This window comes from Phyllobates terribilis, unplaced genomic scaffold (genome assembly GCF_046119375.1).
Source record: "Phyllobates terribilis strain yellow unplaced genomic scaffold, ASM4611937v1 Scaffold_1__5_contigs__length_1240528914, whole genome shotgun sequence".
Lineage (NCBI taxonomy): Eukaryota > Metazoa > Chordata > Amphibia > Anura > Dendrobatidae > Phyllobates > Phyllobates terribilis.
The window spans coordinates 529,604,332-529,627,211 of record NW_027362761.1 but is presented as its reverse complement, the minus strand read 5'-3'; the positions used below and the strand labels follow the sequence as shown (position 1 = coordinate 529,627,211).

At 43.4% G+C, this 22,880-nt stretch overlaps 1 protein-coding gene across 4 annotated transcripts in view; it reads right to left on the bottom strand.

Annotated features, from left to right (window-relative positions):
* Positions 1-22,880, bottom strand: part of ITGA2 (integrin subunit alpha 2) — a 174,447-nt gene that overhangs the window by 19,849 nt on the left and 131,718 nt on the right. For all 4 annotated transcript variants that reach the window (XM_073680315.1, XM_073680318.1, XM_073680317.1 and 1 more), the window contains 12 exons: positions 22,138-22,281; positions 20,403-20,606; positions 19,519-19,649; positions 18,632-18,771; positions 17,703-17,857; positions 15,537-15,647; positions 15,038-15,120; positions 13,541-13,682; positions 11,890-11,982; positions 10,118-10,194; positions 8,785-8,868; positions 3,494-3,596 (listed from right to left, as the gene is read on the bottom strand). In XM_073680315.1, coding sequence (XP_073536416.1) covers positions 3,494-3,596; positions 8,785-8,868; positions 10,118-10,194; positions 11,890-11,982; positions 13,541-13,682; positions 15,038-15,120; positions 15,537-15,647; positions 17,703-17,857; positions 18,632-18,771; positions 19,519-19,649; positions 20,403-20,606; positions 22,138-22,281 — 1,467 coding nt within the window. The remainder of the gene's footprint in view (positions 1-3,493; positions 3,597-8,784; positions 8,869-10,117; positions 10,195-11,889; positions 11,983-13,540; positions 13,683-15,037; positions 15,121-15,536; positions 15,648-17,702; positions 17,858-18,631; positions 18,772-19,518; positions 19,650-20,402; positions 20,607-22,137; positions 22,282-22,880) is intronic.

The following is a 22,880-nucleotide window of genomic DNA, read 5'->3' as shown; positions in this document are numbered from 1 at the left end:
CACGAGGACGACGACGTGTTTGTCAGCAGGCGGGACGTCGAGCCGCGGTTAAGGAAGGGACACCCTGGCCGGAACCTCTTCCCGGGCGATGTAGTAACGTACTCTCGCCACCAGGGGTGCGGGGGAGGTACGCCCTAGATGTCCACAAAGTGTCCGGGAGCGATGCCCCCTCACGCTCGGCCTCAGGGGACCGGTCAGCCTCCGTCGGGAGGAACGAGCCTTTTCCCAGGAGGGAACCCGAGATTTAAGCAGCCCCGGCGGTTGTAACTTGTTTATAGTTAATATGTTGACATTTATATTTTGATTTATTATCCCGGTTTCTAGAGACATGTGTCCCTGCAGACTTGCAGCAGACAGACTCCTTTCTTGTATATAGGTTGCATCTCTTTAGGTGCTCCATATTGGTTTTATGCAAAACTGTGTATATATGTCTACCTTAAGACCTCAGAAGGAAAACCTGTCAGGGTGGCTCTCTGGGAGGTCCAACTCAGGATCTTCATGCCCTGCAGCCACCCCAGGGCCCACGTTGAGGGTTTGGGACAAGTCCCTCGCACTTCTGAACTGACACTGCGTCTTTGCACCTTAACCCGTCTGTCTGCACATGATGTCTCTGGAAAATGCTAGCACTTTTATAATTTTATACTTTTGTACTTTTATAATATATTGTTATATTTGCAACGTCCAAGAAGATGCGCCTCCCAAAAAGGGAAGATAGTTTATGGTTATATAAAAATAAAATTTCCTGGGTGTTACTCTCTTGCAGCCCGCGGACGTGCTGTGTTTCACCAGGGGGGAATGTGGCGCCCCTGAGGGTTCGACCGCCACAGGGATGCTGCACTTCTCTAATGGAGTGTAGTGTTCCTCCTCTGAGGTAAGAACAGTGTGTTGGTCAGGACCCAACCTCCACATCCAACACCACATTTTCTCCACCAGAGGGGGCTAGAAAGCACTAGGCGCTGCCCTCCTGGTTACAGGGAGACTGGGGAACCAAGAGCTAGGGGAACCATTTAGTGGGTGTGGGTGGAGGACTCACATTTTAGTGACATTTTAAATTTCATATTTAATAAAAAGCCATCTTAGTTCATGGTCTTTTGACTGTCTCGGTACTGTGATCTCCCTCCCTGAGTGTGGATCCTTTGTGGGCCTGCAGAGGACGGAGACACGGCCCTCGTACCTTAGCCTTTGGGTCGAGGGGCAGGTTGCAGATAATGGATGTCTCAACCTGGTCAAGGACCAAGACCAAGAAGGCCCGGAGCTTAGGAGTGTAGCTCCATAGCAAATGGATCCCAGGGAGGATACAGACGGAGTGGTATACGCCACCTGTCCTCGCCCACCTGATATATTCAGAGGGAGTCCGGCTGCAAGAGGGGTACCGGCCCCCGACACCCGACCTTGCTACTCCACGTCCTGGTCGGGAAAGCCCGGTAGGCCCTGAGGATCCCACCGGGTATAGGAAGGAGCGGAGCTGCCACCCGTGCCCTTTTTCTGAGAGGAGTTCAGAGGGAGACCCGGCCTATCTACACACACAGACAGGAAAGGATACGGTCTGTAGTTCAGGAACACTCTGGTGCGGGGTCCTGATCTAATGCTGGACTTACTCGGAGGTTGTCGGACCCCCGTTCGTGGTGGCCGCAGAACCCCAGAACCCCGCGAGGAGCAGGGAGTCGCCTTCCTTCTGCCATCTCTTATGTGAGTAAAGCCTTGGAAGTTCACCCCTATGGCCTCCGGACTCTTTATTCTGCGCTATACCGCACGACGCAGCAACCGGTCTCCTCTACTACTACCCCCTCCGTCCTGTCTCTCTGCCCTGAGGCCTTGCTCCGCCTGTGGGGAGTAGTAACATCGTCGGCTGCCCTAACACCAGGCCTCAGCGGACTGCAGCGGCGCTGGTGGCCTTCACCAGGTGCCACAGGTGGCGTGGTCGTAATCAGCCACTCAACCCGGATAAGCCCACACCATCCTTTTTTAATTGTGACGGCCCGGAGCACGGAGCGGGTCCGGGCCATGGCTGCACCCCATCACTCCATCACAGGACCCGACTCCGAGTCCCCCATCTCCCAGGGTAAAGAAAAGGGCTTTCGAGTAGAGGCGTCACAAAGTGATATCAAAGAAATTCTGAATCATGAAGTACAATATGTCATGAAAAAAACAGTCGCAGAATCAGGGGGATCCGTTGAAGCGCTCCAGAATAATTACCTCATAAAGTGACAGTAGTCAGAATTTTAAAATTTAGCCTGTTCATTAAGTACATAATTGGCTCCGTCCTTAAGGGGTTAGAAATAATACAAGAAATCATCCTCATCCTCCCTGATCCTCTGCAGGTTTCACTCCGGAACTCACCCGCTTCCTGATGGTTTCTGCTTCCTGATCTCGGACTTAACACCCTGGAATTGCCGAATATGTCTGGTCAGCCATTCACCTGCTGCAGCAGCGACTTGCCTTAGCTAGTGATTGGCGACCATTTAAAGTTTGCTGAGCCCTGGATCAGGAAGCACAGACTAAAGGGCATTGGGAAAGCACCAGAGCAGAACCTGCAGGCAATCAGGGAGTAGGAGAATTATCCAAGTATTACTTGGCCCAATTACAATCCAACAAAACATCAGACCAATATTAGTCTATGGGGTCGTGCACAAGCCCGAATGACCGAGTTTGATCCGACATTTGGATCGCATTCAGCCAGCAAGTCAATGAGTCCATGGCAAATATCGGACTGCACTCGGATGACATCCAAGTGCAGTTCGATTTCCAAGGACTGATAGAATGTAGAAGATGGAGACATTTTCAAACTCTGATCAGAGTGTGATTTTCATAAGCGAACCGATTTTCTCATGATGAGAGAATATACGCTCCTAGCCAAAAGCTTTCTGAGACATTTAAAAAGTAATATGATAGGATATAAATTCTGTCTGCCTGAAGCCACCACTAGGGAGAGTTGACTACAGAAAAATGTATCATTCACTTTATTGGAAGTTGTATAAATCCCAATAAATCCCAATACACCAATGTGCCATTGACCTAGAAAACCGCCATTTTTTTCAATAAGGTCTTATGCACACAGAAGAGACATTGAAGAACATAGGTCCATAACATAAAGCTATAGAACTCTTTGTACACTATTTGCTGCCACATGGTTCATCTGTATAAAACTATTTTGTTTCTCCAATAATCTGCAAAAAAAATCTCTGTATGAAATAGAGTGGTAAAGAGGTACTATATGGGTCTCTATAAAACTTCACCAAGTCATATTATTGTCATGTGATTGATTCCTAACACAGTTGTTAGTATATGCCTGACTGGCAGAAGGAATTGCTAATAACATATATAGTATCTACTGAAGTTCCTCCTAGGTGGAGTTTATCTGTTTTCTTTAGTCTGATTGGACAGATAATAAATAACAGTACAGTTCTATATTTCTACAATCATTATAGGACACTTCAGGTGGATAGCTTAAATAGAAAGAGTGAAGATAAGGTGAAAAAAGGATCATAATTACCTTTAAAGTAAAGTTAAATTCTGGGCCAATTTCTCTTAGATGATTTATTGTTGATGGGACACTGGACCCAGAAAATACTTCATAAAAGTTTATGCTTGACGACCTATTAATAAATGCAATGGCATGTGTTACTCCATAGAGTATGATAATGATATTGTAAATTACATAAGAAACATATAAAGTTTGTATCACTTTTATAGCGCCATTAATTCTACAGCGCTTTACAGACATCATCATCACTGTCCCCATTGGAGCTCACAATCTAGATTCCCTATCAGTATGTCTTTGGAGTGTGGGGGGAAACCGGAGAACTCGGCGGAAACCCATGCAAACATGGGGAGAACATACAAACTCCTTGCAGATGTTGTCCACTTCAAAATGTTTAGTTTTAGCCCCGACCTATGGTGGGACAAGCACATGCTGCATAGACTGATGCACTTGCAATCCTTTCCTTTGGAGGGACCATAGTTCCTAAGTCCCATGTTTGATCTTTGGAATTTACAAGGTCTCCAAAATGGTCTACTACCCCACTTTTTGTTTGCAGTCTGAAAAAATGGTGTACATATTGCATGTAGCTGGAGCAGACAAGACAGACATGTATCCTGGGAGCCAGGGAAGGAGCCAACAAGCTTCCCTGCCAAGACTCAAGGTGTTTAAGTACAAGACTAAGGTCATAAGTCTAGCTATAAATCCCATTCTTAAGATGGCCTTAAACTTTAGACAACTAATTCTCCCAACCCCCGCATAAACATGTACATTCAGCTCGGCAGTTTTGAATGGGGAGAAGGGATAAGATGCCTCTACAAAACTCTGATGGTGACTTTTCTTTCCTGAGATGAAAAAAACAGGATATATTGAAATTTAAAGGGAATCCGTCGGCAGGTTTTGTTATGTAATAGCATGATGTCAGGTCAGAGACCCTGATTCTAGTGACGTGTCACTTACTAGGCTGATTGGTTCAGGTTTGATAAAAATCCCTGTTTTCTCTGCTGTAGATAAATACCCAGCTGTGTATAACCCCGCCCACACCAATGATTCGCAGCTTTCTGTTTTTCACTGTAACTGAGGCATCCACAGGAGCTCAAGTTACAGAGGAAAACAGCTCCCTGTGCTTATTCAAGTCAATGATTTTATCTGGGTTTACTAGAACCCAGAAGCTGTACAATTAAGGGCAGATACTGAATTATTGTGTCTAATAGAAGCATTGGCAACCCCCTTTTAAATGGAATCTGTCAGCAAGATTTCGCCCCAAACTATTAATTTGTGCATTACAAACAAGAGAACCATGAGTAAAACTGGCATTATTAGAAAAACAAATGTATTTATAAATTACAGTCATGGCCAAAAGTATTGAGAATGAGACAAATAGTATTTTTTCCAAAGTTTACTGCTTCATTTTTTGTAATGGCAATTTGCATATACTCCTGAATGTCAAAGAGTGATCAGCTTAACAGCAATTACTGTACTTGCAAAGTCAATATTTGCCCAGAAAATGAACTTTAACCCCCAAAACACATTTCAACATCATTGCAGTCCTGCCTTAAAAGGAGCAGCTAACATCATTTTAGTGATTGATCCATTAACACAGGTGTGGGTGTTGATGAGGACAGGGCTGGCGATCAATCAGTCATGATTAAGTAAGAATGACATCACTGGACACTTTAAAAGGAGGCTGGTTCTGGGTATCATTGTTTCTCTTCAGTTAACCATGGTTATCTCTAAAGAAACACGTGCAGCCATCATTGCACTGCATAAAAATGGCCTAACAGGGAAGAGTATCGCAGCTACAAAGATTGCACCTCAGTCAACAATCTATCGCATCATCAAGAACTTCAAGGAGAGAGCTTCCATTGTTGTCAAAAAGGCTCCAGGGCGCCCAAGAAAGACCAGCAAGGGCCAAGACTGTATCTTAAAACTGTTTCAGCTGCGGGATCGGACTACCAACAGTGCCGAGCTTGCTCAGGAATGGCAGCAGGCTGGTGTGAGTGCTTCTGCACGCACTGTGAGGCAGAGACTCTTTGAGCGAGGGCTGGTTTCAAGGAGGGCAGCAAAGAAGCCACTTCTCTCCAGAAAAAACATCAGGGACTGACTGATATTCTGCAAAAGATACAGGGAGTGGACTGCTGAGGACTGGGGCAAAGTCATTTTCTCTGATGAATCAAATCCCCTTTTCGATTGTTTGGGACATCTGGAAAACAGCTTATTCGGAGAAGAGGTGAGCGCTACCACCAGTCTTGTCTCATGCCAACTGTAAAGCATCCTGAAACCATTCATGTGTGGGGTTGCTTCTCAGCCAAGGGAATCGGCTCACTCACAGTCTTGCCTAAAAACACAGCCATGAATAAAGAATGGTACCAGAATGTCCTCCAAGAGCAACTTCTCCCAACCGTCCAAGAGCAGTTTGGCGCCCAACAATACCTTTTCCAGCATGATGGAGCACCTTGCCATAAAGCAAAGGTGATAATTAAATGGCTCATGGAACAAAACATAGAGATTTTGGGTCCATGGCCTGGAAACTCCCCAGATCTTAATCCCATTGAGAACTTGTGGTCAATCATCAAGAGACGGGTGGACAAACAAAAACCAACAAATTCTGGCAAAATGCAAGCATTGATTATGCAAGAATGGACTGCTATCAGTCAGGATTTGGTCCAAAAGTTGATTGAGAGCATGCCAGGGAGAATTACAGAGGTCTTGAAGAAGAAGGGGCAACACTGCAAATATTGACTTGCTGCATTAACTCATTCTAACTGTCAATATAACCTATTGGTACTCATAATATGATTGCAATTATATTTCTGTATGTGATATAAACATCAGACAAACACTAATAAAAACCAGAGGCCAGCAGATCATGTGAAAATATAATTTTGGTGTCATTCTCAATACTTTTGGCCATGACTGTAATGTATACACATTACCACATTTAAATATCTCATACAAAGGAAGGGGACAAAAAAGTGTTAAGTGCTTAGACAGAGCCCTCAAGATGTTTTATGTCCCATCTGACTTCCTCTTGAGAAAGCTGCTTTTTACAGCGAAACGCGCGTTGAGGTGCGCCCGCTACCTTTGGCCCCCCCTGATCCCACCCAACCTTGGCCTGTTAGTGTGGTAAGCATATTATCATTGTGATTTGATGGTACAGCAATTAAAATCTACTCAGGGCACTATTTCAGTGGTGAGTGTGATCTGATTGCAGTAAGAGCACTCTGTATACTAAATCCTGAATAGTTTATTGTATATGTAAAGGCCATAGGGATTCCATCTTGCATGGATGGGACATAATACATCTTGGGGGCTGTGTCTAAGAACTTAGCACTTTTTTGTCCCCTTCCTTTGTACAAGATATTTAAATGTGGTAATGTGTATATGTGGCACCCCAGGTCTGGTCGCCACAGTGGCAGCAATGTCATGTCTGAGAGCAGGTGGGAGGTTCCCTGGTTGGGGACAATTAGCATGCAGCACCTCCTGCCTCAGTCCAGGGAGGGGAGAAATCTGCCCTTTATAAACTGGATCTGGGGCGGGGTTAGAGAGACAAGTTCCAGAGACCAGTGAGAGACAAGCCTGAGACAAGACAGGGACAGGTCAACAGCAGGCTGAGGAGTCTCTGTAGGCAGAGGAGGAACATGAGGCCAGGAGGGGAACTAGCAGAGTTCGTCTTGGCCAGAGACTTGTAAAGCCGGACACTGGAGTCCGAGGCTGTGAGGGTTATAAGCCCAGCAGCAGAAAACCACCACACAGGGGACTTCAAGTCCTATGGCCCAAGGAAGCCCGGAGGCTCAGCCACACGAGAGGGACCACTACTACCCAGGAGGGGTGAGAGGTACGGAAGGCCCGAGTCGCCAGTCATACGGGTGAGGACAACACGGTACACTGAGAGACGTGGGCTACCACCACACTACAGCGGGATAGCCAAGAAAGAGTGAAGTCAGCACGGTAGGCCTACAAGCTCCCCCTAACCAGCGGGATTTCCCAGTTGCTCTCAGACTGAAGAGGCCTCCATTGTTAACCTGTATTCCGGACGGGTCCCTTAATACCACCAACAGTAAAGACCCTGACTTGCATGACAGACTCCGTGTGGTTACTGCTGCTTCCGCGCACCATCACCACCAACATCCCTATTTACTGCCCTGAGGCTATACTCCTCCCGTGGGGAGTTGTACTATCCTCTGCTGCACCCATAACACCAGCCTCAGCGGACTGACCTGCAGCGGCGGTTCACTCTGACTGCAATCCACAGGTGGCGAAGTCGGACATTCGGTATATAGCCCGCCATTTAGTTTGACCACCCTGAGCCACGGGACCGGGTCCCCGCCACGCAAGGACTACAACACCCAGCATCCACAAAAGGTCCGGTTCCGGGTATCCCCACACACACACGGCCCAGGGGGCGCGTCATATACATTGATTACATTGATTTATAAATAAATTTGTTCTTCTAATAATGCCAGTATTACTCATGGTTCTCTTTGTTTGTAATGCGATTCGAGTAGGCTTTCTGGGTTAGCCTCGACTCTCCGGGGGACTAAACCCAGTGTCTCATATCTAATATGTTGGTCGTTGTTTATAAAATATTCATTTGTGCATGTAGGTCTTTCGAAGACAATCCAAACAATACCGTTACACAGCCAGTCCGTTCCTCTGTTACTGAGAAATCAGCACTTGAATTGATATACAAATGAGGCTGAAGAACTATAGTAAATCTGAGCCCTCTGTCACTCTAAGGCTACGGCTATGGCCCCACTATCAGTATTTGGTCAGTGTCTGGTCAGTATTTTTTCTCAGGAGTGGGAGACAAAATCAGGAGTGGGTGATAAATGCAGAATTGGTGACTTGTTTCTATTATACCTTTTCTCTGATTGTTCCTCACCTGGTTTTGGCTCCCACTCCTGAGAAAAAATACTGACCGAATACTGACCAAATACTGATAGTGGGGCCGTTGCCTAACTCTAGTCCTGTCCAGTGTCATCCCCTCCTGTTTGATTGGCAGCCTCTATACTGTCAGTCAAGCAGGAGGAGGCGACGCTGGGTGGGGACAAGAGCTGGAGTGACAGAGGCTTCAGATCTAGATAGTCCTTCAGCCTCATTTTCATATCAATTTAAATATTGATTTCCCAGTAACAGAGGAACTGGCCGGCCATGTAACGGTATTGCTGTACTGCCTTTTAAAGAGCTACATGCTCAAATAAATAGTTGGGATAGATTCACTTTAATTCTGTGATTGAAAAAAGAACATATTCGGTAATCTGATTGCTCTCACATACAACATTAAGGATATACAAGCACTGTACCTTGTGAAGTGCATCTCTGCGTCATACTTTACAGGTATAGATATGTTCACTGCATTGTCTTGCTCAAAATCTTCATAACTTTCACTGTAATAAAATAAAATAGAATTATTGTGTGTAGATGGAAGAATATATTTAATGGGGTTTCTCGGATTTAGGAAAAAAAAGCAAGTTTTTTGTCCAGAAACAGTGCCCCTTGTTATCAAGTAACTAATTTTTTTTTGTATGCGAGTATCCTCTAGATATTGCAAAGTTATGTTTTTGTAATATATATTATTACCTTAACTTGTTTCCTTCTCCCCCAAACTCCATGCTGCAGTGTGTTTTACATGGCCATTCCATGCTCCTTTAGAAACTGCTTTCAACTGCTGCTCAACAAAGATCTCACTCTATTTACAATCAGTGTAGCGGAATTCCCACTTATGAATACAGGAGTGGAGAGAAAAGGCTCAGAGATGGGCATTCCCCTTCACTTCTCTGATTGATTGTGTCATGGGTGTGTCAGAAGTGACAGACAGTCGCCCTTCAGTTGGTTGCGGGAGATCTCTATGTTTAGCATTACAGACACCTCTCTAGAACCCAGTGGCTACCTTCCTCTGGCTAATTAACACCCTGGCCTGGGTGTATAAATACCTTCTGTGTGCCAGAGGGAGGTGCCGGCGATATTCATTACCCTTTGTGAAGGCTTGAGCAAGAGCAGTACTTCTTCCTTTCTGGTGCTAGAAGACGTATGCGCATTTGTCTGGAGTCGACTAAAGTTAAGCGATTTTCCCTTGTTTGTACCCCCTTGTTGTCTTTAGTGTTCAGTGGGGATCGACTAGTACTCATCCCCTCCCTTCCCTAGACAGAGCCAAATGCCAGGGAAAGACAGGGCGAGGTACGCGTGCGGTGATTGGTGAAGAACCACTATAGGGACGTTAGTAGAGACAGGGTGATACTAGATCAGCCTAGGAGGTCTCCACTCCCCCCTTTCCCTAAAGTCTGGGCTTCCTTTCCCTCTTCCCTTTGTGTTGCACTTAGTCTTTCCCACACCTTGAGTGACATACTATTAATAGAGAACAGATCTTGGCTGAGCACCAGTTGAAAGCAGCTTCTAAAGGAGCATGAACTGTTCATGTAAACATGGTGTTTGGGAGAGAAAAAAATGATTGCAAAAAATCATAGCTTTGCAATGCCTGAAGGATAACTAAAGAAAAAAAAGGATAGTAACACTTTAAGTGAATGATATTGAGCTGCAATGAAGACATAGTTTATGGACGAAAGTACAAGGACTTGTTTTTCTAATTTCAGGTAAACTCTTTAATATGGCACAAATCTACATTAATATGGACTGTACCTTGTAGCCTGGAAATAGATATAAGCTTTGTCATAAAGATACTTCAGGTTGAAATCAAATCCAATATCAAATGTAACCTAGAAATAAAGACATGGTGTTGTCAGATAGTCAGAAAGCAGCTGGATCATCAGTAGGGTAGTTGTAGGGGTGCAGAGGTTGTGGTCGCACTCGACTCCTGCAGTCAGAGGAAGCCCAAAGCCCTTCTGTCTCACATATAGCGCATAATACTATGGAGTTCAGGGGCCGCTATAGATTTTGCACAGGCATAAACTTATAGTTCTGTGTATCTCATCTGTATCTATGGGCTGGGTGACAACCAATTTAATCACTAATTGAGCTACGTTAGAGTTGTCAGAATTTTTTTTTCCAGATTCCTCAATGACTATTCTGCTTAGTTTTGCATTCCCTAAAGATTTGTAAATCAGAACAAAGAAAGGTTGGGGACCCTGATGGAAACTCACTTGGTGGTCATATTAGATGTCAGAAATTTTATACAATTAGCTGCATTGTTAAGAAAAGGAAATCAGAAGATTAAAGGGTGAATATCTATAAATAAATCAGGGTTAAATAAAATGTAATTATGGATATACTGAAGGGACCTCGACCATCCCCACTAACCCCTGTAACACCCAAAGCCACAAAGAATATCATCTATTAAAGGGGCACTCTCATGTTAGTAAATGATGACATATCACTAGAATACGCCATCACTTTATGATTACTGGGGACTGACTTTTAGTGCCTCCACTGTTCCTAAGAATGAAGAGCTGCATTGCTCCTTCAAAGCTGCTCTCTAGCGGCTGAGCCAGGAACTGCCGCTGCCCCACTGTAATTGAACATAGCTTCGCTGAACCAATTGGGCCAGAACGCCCCCTGTGCAGAGGAAAACCTGCGAAGGGGGCACAGCTCAGAAGGAGTAATGTGGTCCATTTATTTTTAGAATCAGTGGGGGTTCCAAAGGTCAAACCTTGGAAGTCATTACTGAGATGTCACTAAGAGTCGCGTTAGACATCCAGGAATTTTAGATTCTAGCTCGTAAACCCCCTTCACATCATGGATTATGGATCTACCCCCTTACATTACTGTGACAGGACAGCTATCAGCTTGGAAGCATGGCTTTACCCAAAGAGACACAGATTTGGATTCTACATGATTTTAGCCTAAGGGTATATAGCCCTGACTGGAAAGATATGGATCTGCTCCACTGACCATCAGAGAACCCATGGATATATTTGGGGAGACCAGGTTGGGACGATGAAGTCATCTGGCCCCACAGATATGTTGCTTTGGGTTGCTCGGTGGGACCCTCCGGTCACCTGGAATCCATGGAGACATTCGGAGAAGCCAGATTTGGACCAGCCGGTCATCTGGCCCCATGAAAACTCTCGGAGAGGCCAGGGTGGGACCCTGGGGTCTCCTGGCCCTGTACCTCGATGGACTGCTAGTTTCCTAAGCTTGCCGCTACCTTCTTTCTATGGGGGCCCACCAGAAGCGGGGGGCCACTGGTTGAGGTAGTTGGCCCTGGAAGTCCCAAAGTCTCAGCTGTTCTATCCCAGGCGGTCCAGCGGAAGGGTGAGACTGTGTAATGTTGTACCATCTTGGGCATATGCTGGGACTGTTCTATCGGTTTATTGTCCGTTTTGTGGTTCAAAGTATTGCCATGCTGTTTAACCTTCACCCTTTGTTGTCTGAGTGATATTCGGCCCACGGAAGACCCCGTGTCTTCACAATTACCAAAAAGATATTGGGTGGTCTTCTCGTAATGTTAATACCTTTTGCTGGTCCTTCAGGAAAGGGAATCCCACCTGACAGCTGACAGATCCCTGTGTGTTGCCAACTTGGCACAAAACTTCTGTTCCGTCGTTCTGAAACAAGGAACTGTGTCAGCACAGAGAGAATGCACCAAAACACCTGAATCATTCATAGATGCAGGGGCAGACATATCAATGGTGCAACTTGTGTGGTCGCACAGGGTGCCCAAGAGGTAAGGGGGACACATCTACCTCCAAAGCAGGAGGAATTGTGCATTTTGAGGAACTATTGGACTGTAAAGGGCCCATATATTACTCTTGCACAGGGCCCTCTTCTGCCTGTGTACACCAGTGTATTGACAGACATATATTATCCACTAGAAATGAAAGTCACTTGCTTTTATAATTACATATTATGCTCACTTTACAAATGAAATGTCTGATTTCTCCAAAGCGTCTAGAATATATGGAAAGTATCACATTTGGTGCATACAGCTCCCATTCAAACCTATGTGCCTCCTTTATTACAGCTGACAAAACGACCAATGCTAGAGACACAAAACTGCAGTATCAGACTACGCAGGGTTTATTTGTAGTCTGTAACCATGGAGACAAATAGGTCTGAAGAGGAGCTGCAGATACAAAACCTGTAGGGTGATTTTATTCAAAATTACTTCTTTTTTTTATTCCTGTACAACAAAATGTTTGCAAAACTCTACATTCTTCTTTTAATATATTTGTAAGATGCATGAGCAGCAAGGTAGAAGGTATTCATTAAAACGTAACTTTTACTTCATATACTAAAAGCATGAGGAAAACATACAAAGACACACAATATAAAATGACAATGACCTATTTGTTCTCACAAGTAATATGTTTGAACATATGATACCTATATAAATAAATTGGTATATGCAGGGTCGGACTGGGATGTCTAGGGCCCACCGGGCATTTCCCCGATATCTCGCCAGGACAGTCCGACCCTGGGTATATGCAAAAATAAATAATCTCACCAAGTAGTTGTCCCAAACAGGTGAATCCAGATTAATTCCAGGAAGAGCAACTCCTAGATGCCTGCCCGGGGAGAAGCAGGGGGGAGTTTTGTTATCAAAACACCACACATTTCTCCAAATCTACCATTGATCATGGAAATAAATGCCCCTTGGTGCTCCCAACGTGTTTCGTCATTTACTCATCAGGGGACATGCGGTAAGGATAGTAATAGCCACCACAACTGGGGCTTCAAAATTGGCACTCCAAAAATTATTGGAGTAGAGCATCTAGGAGTTGCTCTACCCGGAATTGATCCAGATTCACCTGTATGGGACAACTACTTGGTAAGATTCTTCCTTTTTGCATATACCCAGGGTCGGACTGGCCTGGCGGGATATCAGGGAAATGCCCGGTGGGCCCCAGACAGCCCAGTAAGACCCTGAATATACCAATTTATTTATATAGGTATCATATGTTCAAACATATTTCTTGTGAGGCCAAATAGGTCATTGTCATTGTATTTTGTGTGTCTTTATATATTTTCCTCATGAGCCCTATGCTTTTAGTATATGAAGTAAAAAGTTATGTTCTAATTAATACCTTCTACCTTGCTGCTCATACATTTTCAATTGATTGGTCGACTGTCAAACATTTGTAAGATGCAAAAAGAATTACTTACCGGAGAAGTTGAAGATGCAAAGAAAAGGTTTTCGGAGAAAAGCGCCTTGAGCTTTGTGTTATAGGCATTCTCCTTTTTATTCATGAGTGTTACTTGGAACATCAGTCGTCGGTTTTTGTCGCTGACTATGTATGGTAAACTCCTGCAGGGAGGGTGGTATCACTAATTTATTTAGATCTACATGCAGTAATACATTTATGCTTATTGGTGGCAACATGTTGGTATGTAATATGGTGCAGCTTGGCAGAGCTGTGTGATCAGGCAAATCTACTGCAACATGTCAGACTAGGTCAACTTCATCTATCACTGCCCATGTCAACTTTAATAGCTTAGCAAACACAGTAGAGTTCAGAAACCCCTGGCACATCGGTTGAAGAAAAACTACAAGTCTCAGCATGCTCTTGTAACATGGTTTTGGGGGCAGTAACCATGGGTGAGGTACTCGTCTCCAGTGCCCTGGCATGTTACATGAAGGTGGAGGTCCTGGCTGGGTGTGTGGCCTTGTGCATTGAGGGCGCTATGCCCGTGTAGGCCGCATGTAACCGTGGTTGCAGGTTTGCCAGGACCAGATGTTCTACAGTTCAATGAGATAAGCCACCATTCACAAATAAACTCTTTACTCAACAGCAACTTGGTAAGGGTTATATATAAGGGATAGCAGGTACAAAGTCTTATGGATGTTTTCTTGAAGCATTTTCCATACAGTTTCCTTACTTAGTAGTCTACTTCAGGGATCTGTATGTCTGCTGTTTCTCCCTACTTCACCACATCTCAGCTTTAACACAACACAACAGCCTTGATCAACAAGCGTCATCTACTTGATCTGCGGTTCCGCATCCTCTTTCCCCTTCTGGTGACCTGCAGCTCTTGCCCCGGACAATGTACTAGTCCCAGTCCTCTTTAGGCCCGTTACCTTTCAGTGTTACAAGCTCAAGGTCTCATGGCCAGGCATCCTCTCCTAGGACCAGTTTCTAGAAGGCCATTCTATCTCTTAGTCACTCATGCTCCAGATCTTGCTATCTCTTCTCTTTGGTCTCCTCTTATTTAGGGTCACCCCAGAATGCGGCACTGCTCAACTGGGATCTTTAGGTCCACTCGCTATACACTCCAGGTCCTATCTCTGTCTTTGTAGCAAGAAGCAGTCACTTTCTCTAACACTAACCCCTCCCACTGTGGGCTAGTCCCAACCATTAACGAAAGACTATCTCTATAGTCAACTACACACACACTACCAACATCATTAAAATATTACATCACAATACCACTAAAACTTATCACATTATAAAGTATTTACAAAAGACGTAGACCATAATTCACATGATATAATACACATTGCACTTTGTAACAATAAAACTTGTTCCTTCAAGAGGGAAACGTGGTCAGCATGTCCATACCCTTAGACTCTCATCAGAGCATGCTGGGAGATGCGGTTTTACAAGAGCTGGGGATCTCAAACCTAACAGCGCTAATAAAGCGAAGGCAAAACTAAAAGCTTACACAACGTCAGGTTTCTGCGCCACTTGTAGGGAAAGGTCCGAATGACAAACTTCATCATCGCCACAGTCTTTTTGGAAGGGAATCTATTGTAAAAAGAAAAAAACATTTCACATTTACACCTATAGGAATTGCATGAGAGAAAATAAATTAGAAAATGCTCACCAGCTGCATCTGAAGTTATAATATGTATATTTTCTTCAATATTCAATGTTTTCTATTTTAGACCCATTGGAGTAATAGCAAAAATATTGCAATACAAATATTGCACAGACGCTACAACACGTTACAGCTGGAGAATTGGTTTTGTGGATGTAACCACATGTGTATGGAGGACTGCCAAAAGTCTACTCTCGGGGAAAAAGTAATTAATTGTGGCAAACCCTCGGTGCCATCTGCCTGACATACTCACCAACGAGTTGTGGGTTTCATTAAGACTAAGAGGAAGCACAGCTCCCGGCTTACGGATAATAAATTGATATTTTACTTGTTTTATACTTACAAACCATGCACTGGAGCCGGATGAATACGGATTTAATACTGGACTGCTATCCGGTTTCTGGGCTGCAATATTCACACGCAATGCCAGGGCGTTCTCCGAGTCTGATGTCTCCTGTAATAGAGGTCAATGGTTTGTACATCAAGAGTAGACCAATTATTCCAAATATTTATTGATGCAATTGTAAAATTTTAATGCAGTACATTGAGTTATATCTAACTTATATCTGCTAATCGCTGACAACCTAAATGTCCTCCATTAAAGCCAAATGTCCAAGATCTGTAATAATAAAGGAAAGGTTCTGGGTCACTACCAGGACCGAGAATGGGGGTCCCAATGTCCCATGTGAATGGAGGTTTGTAGCACATGTGTGACATTTACACACATGGGTCCACGGGAGCAGTGGTGTGAAAAAATACTGTTATTGTGAACAGTTAAGGAAGTTGAAGATGAAATGATCTCTTAAAGTGCTAAAGTTAAAGATGACACATTTCATATGTATACACATATACACACATATACTGTACACACATATATATATATATATATATATATATATATATATATATATATATACACACACACATATACGTATACACATTGTAATTTTTTATATTTTAAAAATTACAAAAAGGAAAATGGGCCGATGCAAAACTTTGGGCACACTTGGAGATTTGTGTGCTCAGATAACTTTGACCAAGGTTTCAGACCTTAATTAGCCTGTTAGGGTTAGGGCTTATTCACTATCATTAAGAAAAGCCAGGTGATGCAAATTTCCCAGCTTTATAAAAACCCAGCCTCCTCTAACCTTGTGCCAAAAAAACAGCAGCCATGGGTTCTTCTGAGCTGTTGCCTAGCACTCTGAAAATGAAAATGGTGGAGGCCCGTGAAGCTGGAGAAGGCTATAACAAGATAGAAAAGCGTTTTCAAGTTGCCCTTTCCTTAGTTCGAAATGTAATTAAGAAATGCCACTTAACAGGAACAGTGGAGGTCAAGTTAAGGTCTGGAAGACCATGCAAAATTTCAGTGAGAGCTGCTGATGGGATTGCTAAAGAGGCAAATCAGAATGCCTGCTTGACTGCAAAAGACCTACAGAAAGATTTAGCAGACTCTGGAGTTGTGGTACATTGTTCTACTGTTCAGAGACACCTGCACAAACATGGCCTTCATGGAAGAGTCATCAGAAGAAAACCTCTCCTGCATCCTCACCATAAAATTCAGTGTCAGAAGTATGTAAAAGAACATCTAAACATTCCAGCAATCAGGTGGTGTGCAATCTGGGAACCAGGCTCTTTTTAGTTTTGTCTTGAATTTTGCAAAGAGGAGCATGCTCAACCTCCGCTCTGTTCCTTGTCTATGGGACTGCTGGAAATAGCCAAGTACAGTACTCAGCTTTCTCCAGAAGTCCCATAAACAATGAACGAAGTGGAGACCGAGCATCTGCACCTCCGCTCTGTTCAAGAGCCCAGTTGGTTGGACCCCAGCGATCAGTAAGCTATTCACTATCCTACAGGGAGTAAGTTACTATCTTAGGAATAACCCACTAAGGACTGAAGCACATTTTTCCTGTTTTTGGAGGGCGGGTTTACACTTTATTGTAGCAGTTGGGAGCACTTTTCCTTCTTCCTGTTTACATCCATTATAATTAGTAGCAGCGTCGTTGCCTCTTTTATTATGGTGTTATAATTATAGCTGCACTGGAAGCAGTGAGCTTATTCTAGAAGAGCTAACCAGAACGCTCGCAGCTACGGTCACACATCCGTATATTGTGGAAGGACTGAGCAGTCTGGTTGGCTCAGAGATGAATCCACAATACGACGTCAGTAGCCTCACCACATCCATCTGTCCGTCACATGCAGAAGACACAAATCTGGATATGTACTGGGCTCGGTAGGAAATAAGGCAGGGGTCTTAAAGAGTGAATGAGCATAGAAGGAAGAGTATATACTATGGAGGGATTTAAAAGAAGAGGGTTGGCTAGGCTTTCCTTCACTTGGGACAAGAATTGAGTTTGGTGTCCTTATACCTATGCAGTAACACTATTTACCATTTCTGGCTATCATATAACTTGTATCCTGCAGTTTTTATTAGTTTTCCTATATGCAATCTTTAGTCATTAGAAGAGCACTTTTTCTGGTTATTTCGCTCTGTAGCTTCTTCCTTGCATACCTGAACGTTAAAAATGTGATTAATGCATCTTTCCTCCGTGCTTATGTCAGTGGCCTTAGTTATCAATCGGTCTCCACTTTCCTTAAACTGCCCTCTGGATGTCACTCTCGATGCCTCGAGATCAGCGTCTAGCGTTGCGTTGTAAGTGATTGCCACTGCATGGAGGAGCAAAAATAGGAGAAAGACAACACTATTAATAATAATAGCATGTATTATCAATCCACCATAACAGAAGAACGCTATACTGTTAGGGTTGATGATGGGGTCATCACTGATCTAGTTATGGGCTGTTCTCTGAATCTGTTTTTAGTAAATCAGTTTACGTGTTTCTTGCATTGATCTTGATGGTGTGATAACCATATTCCCAATGAAAAGCCAATACTAGGACCTACAACATTAAGATATGAGTTAGACCACTCTAACGTATCTCCTTGTCATGCACCTCTTGGTAAGTCATGTTGTAATCAGCTGAAGGTGACAATGACCACAAGGTTAGGTAACTTTATGTGGACGTTTTCATAAATTTTTGGGCATGGTGGGAGTGAAATTGGAAAAAAATATATATTTTTTACTTTTTGACACAACAATCAAACAGTTCATAGAAGTACTTTAGGTTGGGGACCAACATCTGTAACATCCGCCATTGCCAATAGCAAGGGGCCCCAAATCTCTGATGAGAGACACTGATCATGTTTGTACTGGTCGAAAATTTTGGTCTCCAGGTTTTTGGGAACAGTTGGGTGATGGTGGTTATCAACCAAACAACCACATAAACCTACTATACCTTCCCACCCTCCTTGATCTGACAGCTAAATCGGCTGACAGCTTGCTCTCCTGACCCCATTACACATACACACACGACCATATCACACATCTCGATTTTAATCAAATCATTTCATAAAAAAAAGTAGGAAAATTGCAGTAATCACCAAACTGTTGCCTGGAGTTTGCCGGTCTGAAGCGAGCGCTAAAGCAGATCCTCACGGTAATCTCACTGTTCTTATTTGTGAGGACGATTTTATCTGGATTAAATGAAACCTTCACGGCCACGTCTGCAACACTCTGCGACCTAAAGAGAGGTCAGATAGATATGAGACAAATAGATATAAGAAAAAAATACAATTCTAGACCAATTTAATATGGAAGCACGACCCAGATGATCGCAAATCTATTGAACCAAACCCCGTATGAAACTGGCCTTACAATATTTGACTCCTTTAGTGACTGTGGATTTATGAGTCTGGTGTATTAAAAAATAAGTGGTAGAGATGAGCGAATCGATTTGAAGGACCATGGTCAAGTGGCCACGTCAGTAGTCCATGGCTGTGGACCATCTCCTACCTGCTGACATCCCGGCACCTCTTCTTATAAGAAGTCTTGGCACGATGTCTTGAGTATATCACGCGGCAACAATGATGTCTCATCAAGGCTACAAATTAGAAGTGAAGCAGATAGGACAATTTTCATATGGGTCCCGGCTGGCGGCCATAGACTACTGATGTAGACGCTGGACCAGGCTCCTGAGAATCGATCCCCTCATCTCTAGTAAGGGTCACAAGATTACTAATTAGTTACTGATCACGGGAGGTGTCACTGATCCAGAGAAAGAAGCAGTGGTCGAGCGTGCGCACGATTGCTCCATTCATTGTCTCAGGGCTGTCCAGCAATCCCCTAGACATTGAATGGTGGAACTTCCACCATCAAGACATCACCTATCCTGTGGATTCCCCTTTAAGATTAGGAGCAAATGGTAATTATTTTACTGGGTTTTGAACTTTTGCTTATTCTTCTGATCAATATTGACTGCACTACTCACCAAAACTGAACGACTTTCTCGTCGGCGCCTACAGTTACATCTGTGATGGTATCTCCATTCAGATCTTTGTGCCCATCTAGTGATCGCCCAAAAAACTGCAGCGGTGGTGTAAATGAGGTGCCAAGGATTTTCTGCACATAGGACAAAGTTTACATATTAATGCCACTATAATTATACAGTAAAGTTGATAAAAAGGCATCGAATCCACGTTCATTACAAAGATAGGTGTATGCAAATTGCCTCTTCAGGGAGGAAGAGGACTTGAACTCTAGAGCCACCTATTCTAAGTAACAATCCTAAAAGTCAATATCAACCCTTTAACGAGCCTTGCCACATGACTTAGGATAAAAGCCAAACCGGAATCTCAGTTTGCAGATGCTATGTTTCGGAGTGTTGCCCCTCATCAGTGCAAAGTGTGAAATCTAGTTTGGCTGGGTGAGAGGTGTCTGACCGACATCCAAGGGGTAACGTTTCTCCCTCAGGAGAGTGACATGCCAAGCCTGGCATGCCAATGTGAGGAGTGTATTGAGATCCACAGAGTATCTGAACACACTCACTGACAACTGGTTATTAGTATACTCAGAAGCATTGTCAGTGAGTGTGTTTAGATAGAACTGCAGTCTATTAAGATAGTAAGAGGGATATTTAACAACCAGTATATTCCGTTTTATGTTCAGACATTTTTACTCATGAATTTCTATATTTGTTAATAAATTTTGATTTCCTGTTATATTACTTTATCACTCTGCGTATTTTCTCTTTTAGCATGCGTTATATTGTCCCTGCTTCTCACTGCGTTGTGCATTTATCAGTGTGTGATATCAATCGTACTAAGTCAGGAATACAGTACAAAAACGAATTCTATAGGATGCAGCATGGATTACCTGGGAATATTTTGTTTTTATTGTATTTTTATCGCCATTGTAGATGTAAACTGCTCCACTGTTCTGGTTTTCTAAGGGGGCTCCAACAATGACATCGTTAAATCCATCCAGATCTATATCCATAAGTGCAGCTATGGCGGCTCCAAACCTTGTATTCTCCGCACTTTTAGGGCCTTCTAGATGTTCACGCTGCTGTAAAAGTCCCTGTAAGAGAAAATAAATATTATAATGAGGCTAGGTCTGACCGACAACATGAAGATCACAATGTCCACCAGTGAAAGTGCCTACTATGAGCATCAGAACTGGACCGTGGAGACATAGAAGAATTTTTTTTCTACATCATGTTGAAGAGTGCATGTGCACCTGTGTTACTTAGGAAAAAGATGACACCACGATCCACTAAGACAGTAGAAGACAAGATGGCTGATGCTCTGGGCAATATTCTGCTGGGAAACCATGGTTTATGTGGATGTGACATGAAGAACCTACTTAAGCATGGTACAAACTAATTAAATAAGAAGCAGTGGCATAAATACAGTGGGTGCAGGGAATGCAGTTTCACCTGAGTCCTGGAGCCTTGGGGGGGGGTCCAAAGGTCCATTTGACCCTCATAACAAGACATATACTTTTTATGGACCTTTGATAGTTCAGGGCCTCATTGATGCGCAAAAGCTTCAAGTTTCACTGACTCCCCAATTCCCTAATGGCAGTGGTCTCTTTCAGCAGGATAATGTCCCTACCATATTCCAAACTTGTTTAGTAATGGCTTAAGGAACATGATGAAGTCTCCATAATGAATTGTCTCCAAAATTAAGAGATCTCAATTTCTCTGGTGACGAGTCTCCAAATTCCCCAGATCTTAATCCCTCTCTGATGACTTGTCTTAATTTTTCAAACCTCAGTCCTTCTGGTGACGTGTCTCCAAATTCTCCAGACCTCAGTTCCTCAGGTGATGTGTCTCCAAATTCTCCAGACCTCAGTTCCTCAGGTGATGTGTCTCCAAATTCTCCAGACCTCAGTTCCTCAGGTGATGTGTCTCCAAATTCCTCAATTCTCAATCCCTCTGATAAATTGTCTTAATTTCCTAAATCACAATACCTCTAGTGACATGTTTCCAATTTCTCCAGACCTCAATGCCTCAGGTGAGTTGTCTCAATTTTCCAGATCTCAATCCCTCTAGTTACTTGTCTCCAAATTGTAATTGTAATATTGATCCTTGGCGCTTATGGAAAGCAGATTTACATATAATAAGCTCGTTTGAACAAGCCCAAAGGCTGGAGTTGCAGAGTAACATGTGTCGTGTAACAGCAATTCTCAGACAAGTCGATTGACCAAAAACACCTATGTAACTTGTCTGGGACTTGCTGTCGTGCGTCTAATTTAGAGCTGTGATTTTGCTGTAAAAAAAATTTTGCACGCAAGTCTCAATCACATGTGACTTGCATTAAAGTCTATGGTAAGTGAGTCTAATGCAACTTGCAACCAGCGACAGAAAACCCAACACAGTTGGAAACATTTGCAACTTGGTGTCACAGGTTGGAATGCGACACTGTAGGAAATGATTGGAAGCCATTGTACAATGCACCATGCGTTTTCAGTGTCAGGCCACACACGTGATCATGTAGCCCCTGCCTAAAGGGAAAGTTTTGCAGCAAATTTTGGTATAAAGTTGTTTTCGCTTGAAAAAAAAAATATGTAAAACTAAAAAGATTCTAAATGTAAACTTCACTCTTACCCCCTTGATAGGAAACAAGTAGACGTGACCTTGTTCTTTCTTGTACTCATTCATATACATAGGAGCGCCCACTAATAGAATATCTGTCACCGAATCCTTGTCAACATCTACAGAGCACAGCACACTGCCGAAATACGAGCCGATCTGGAGGTGGGAGATAAAGAAAAAGCAGTATTACAAATGGAAAAATGAACTAATCCTGATATTGACACTATATCTAGTTATCAAGACTCAGGCAATCGGGTAAATGCAGAATTATAGGCTTCCTTCACCCATTATAACAAGTGACACAAAAAAAGCTATAAACAGGCTAATAAACCACACCCAGAAAACTTGGATTAACCTATGTTTTCTTTATTGGAGCATTCCAAAACCGGAAAGTGAGAGAGGTAGTTCTAACACCTAAAGTGCTGGTAGAATGTTAATGAAGAAGAACCACCCACTGGAAGAGTGGATCTCAAGTTACAGAGCAGGAGAATGAGGACAGTTCCTGAATATGTAAGACTGTTATGTGCACTACAAGGAGTTTTACTTATTTTGGGAGATGAGGGCAGCAAGTCCATGCTTTTTCTACAGGTTTTATGTTAAAGAACAGGTACACTTTATAAACTCTAAAGCCGAAGTCAGATGGCCATATAAATTGGAGTGAGATCAAGTGCAGTGCACGGACTGGCCGGCGGGTCACCCTACGAGCGTAACAGCTTCATGTATTTCTATGCAGCTGTCACACTCGGGTCGGGAGA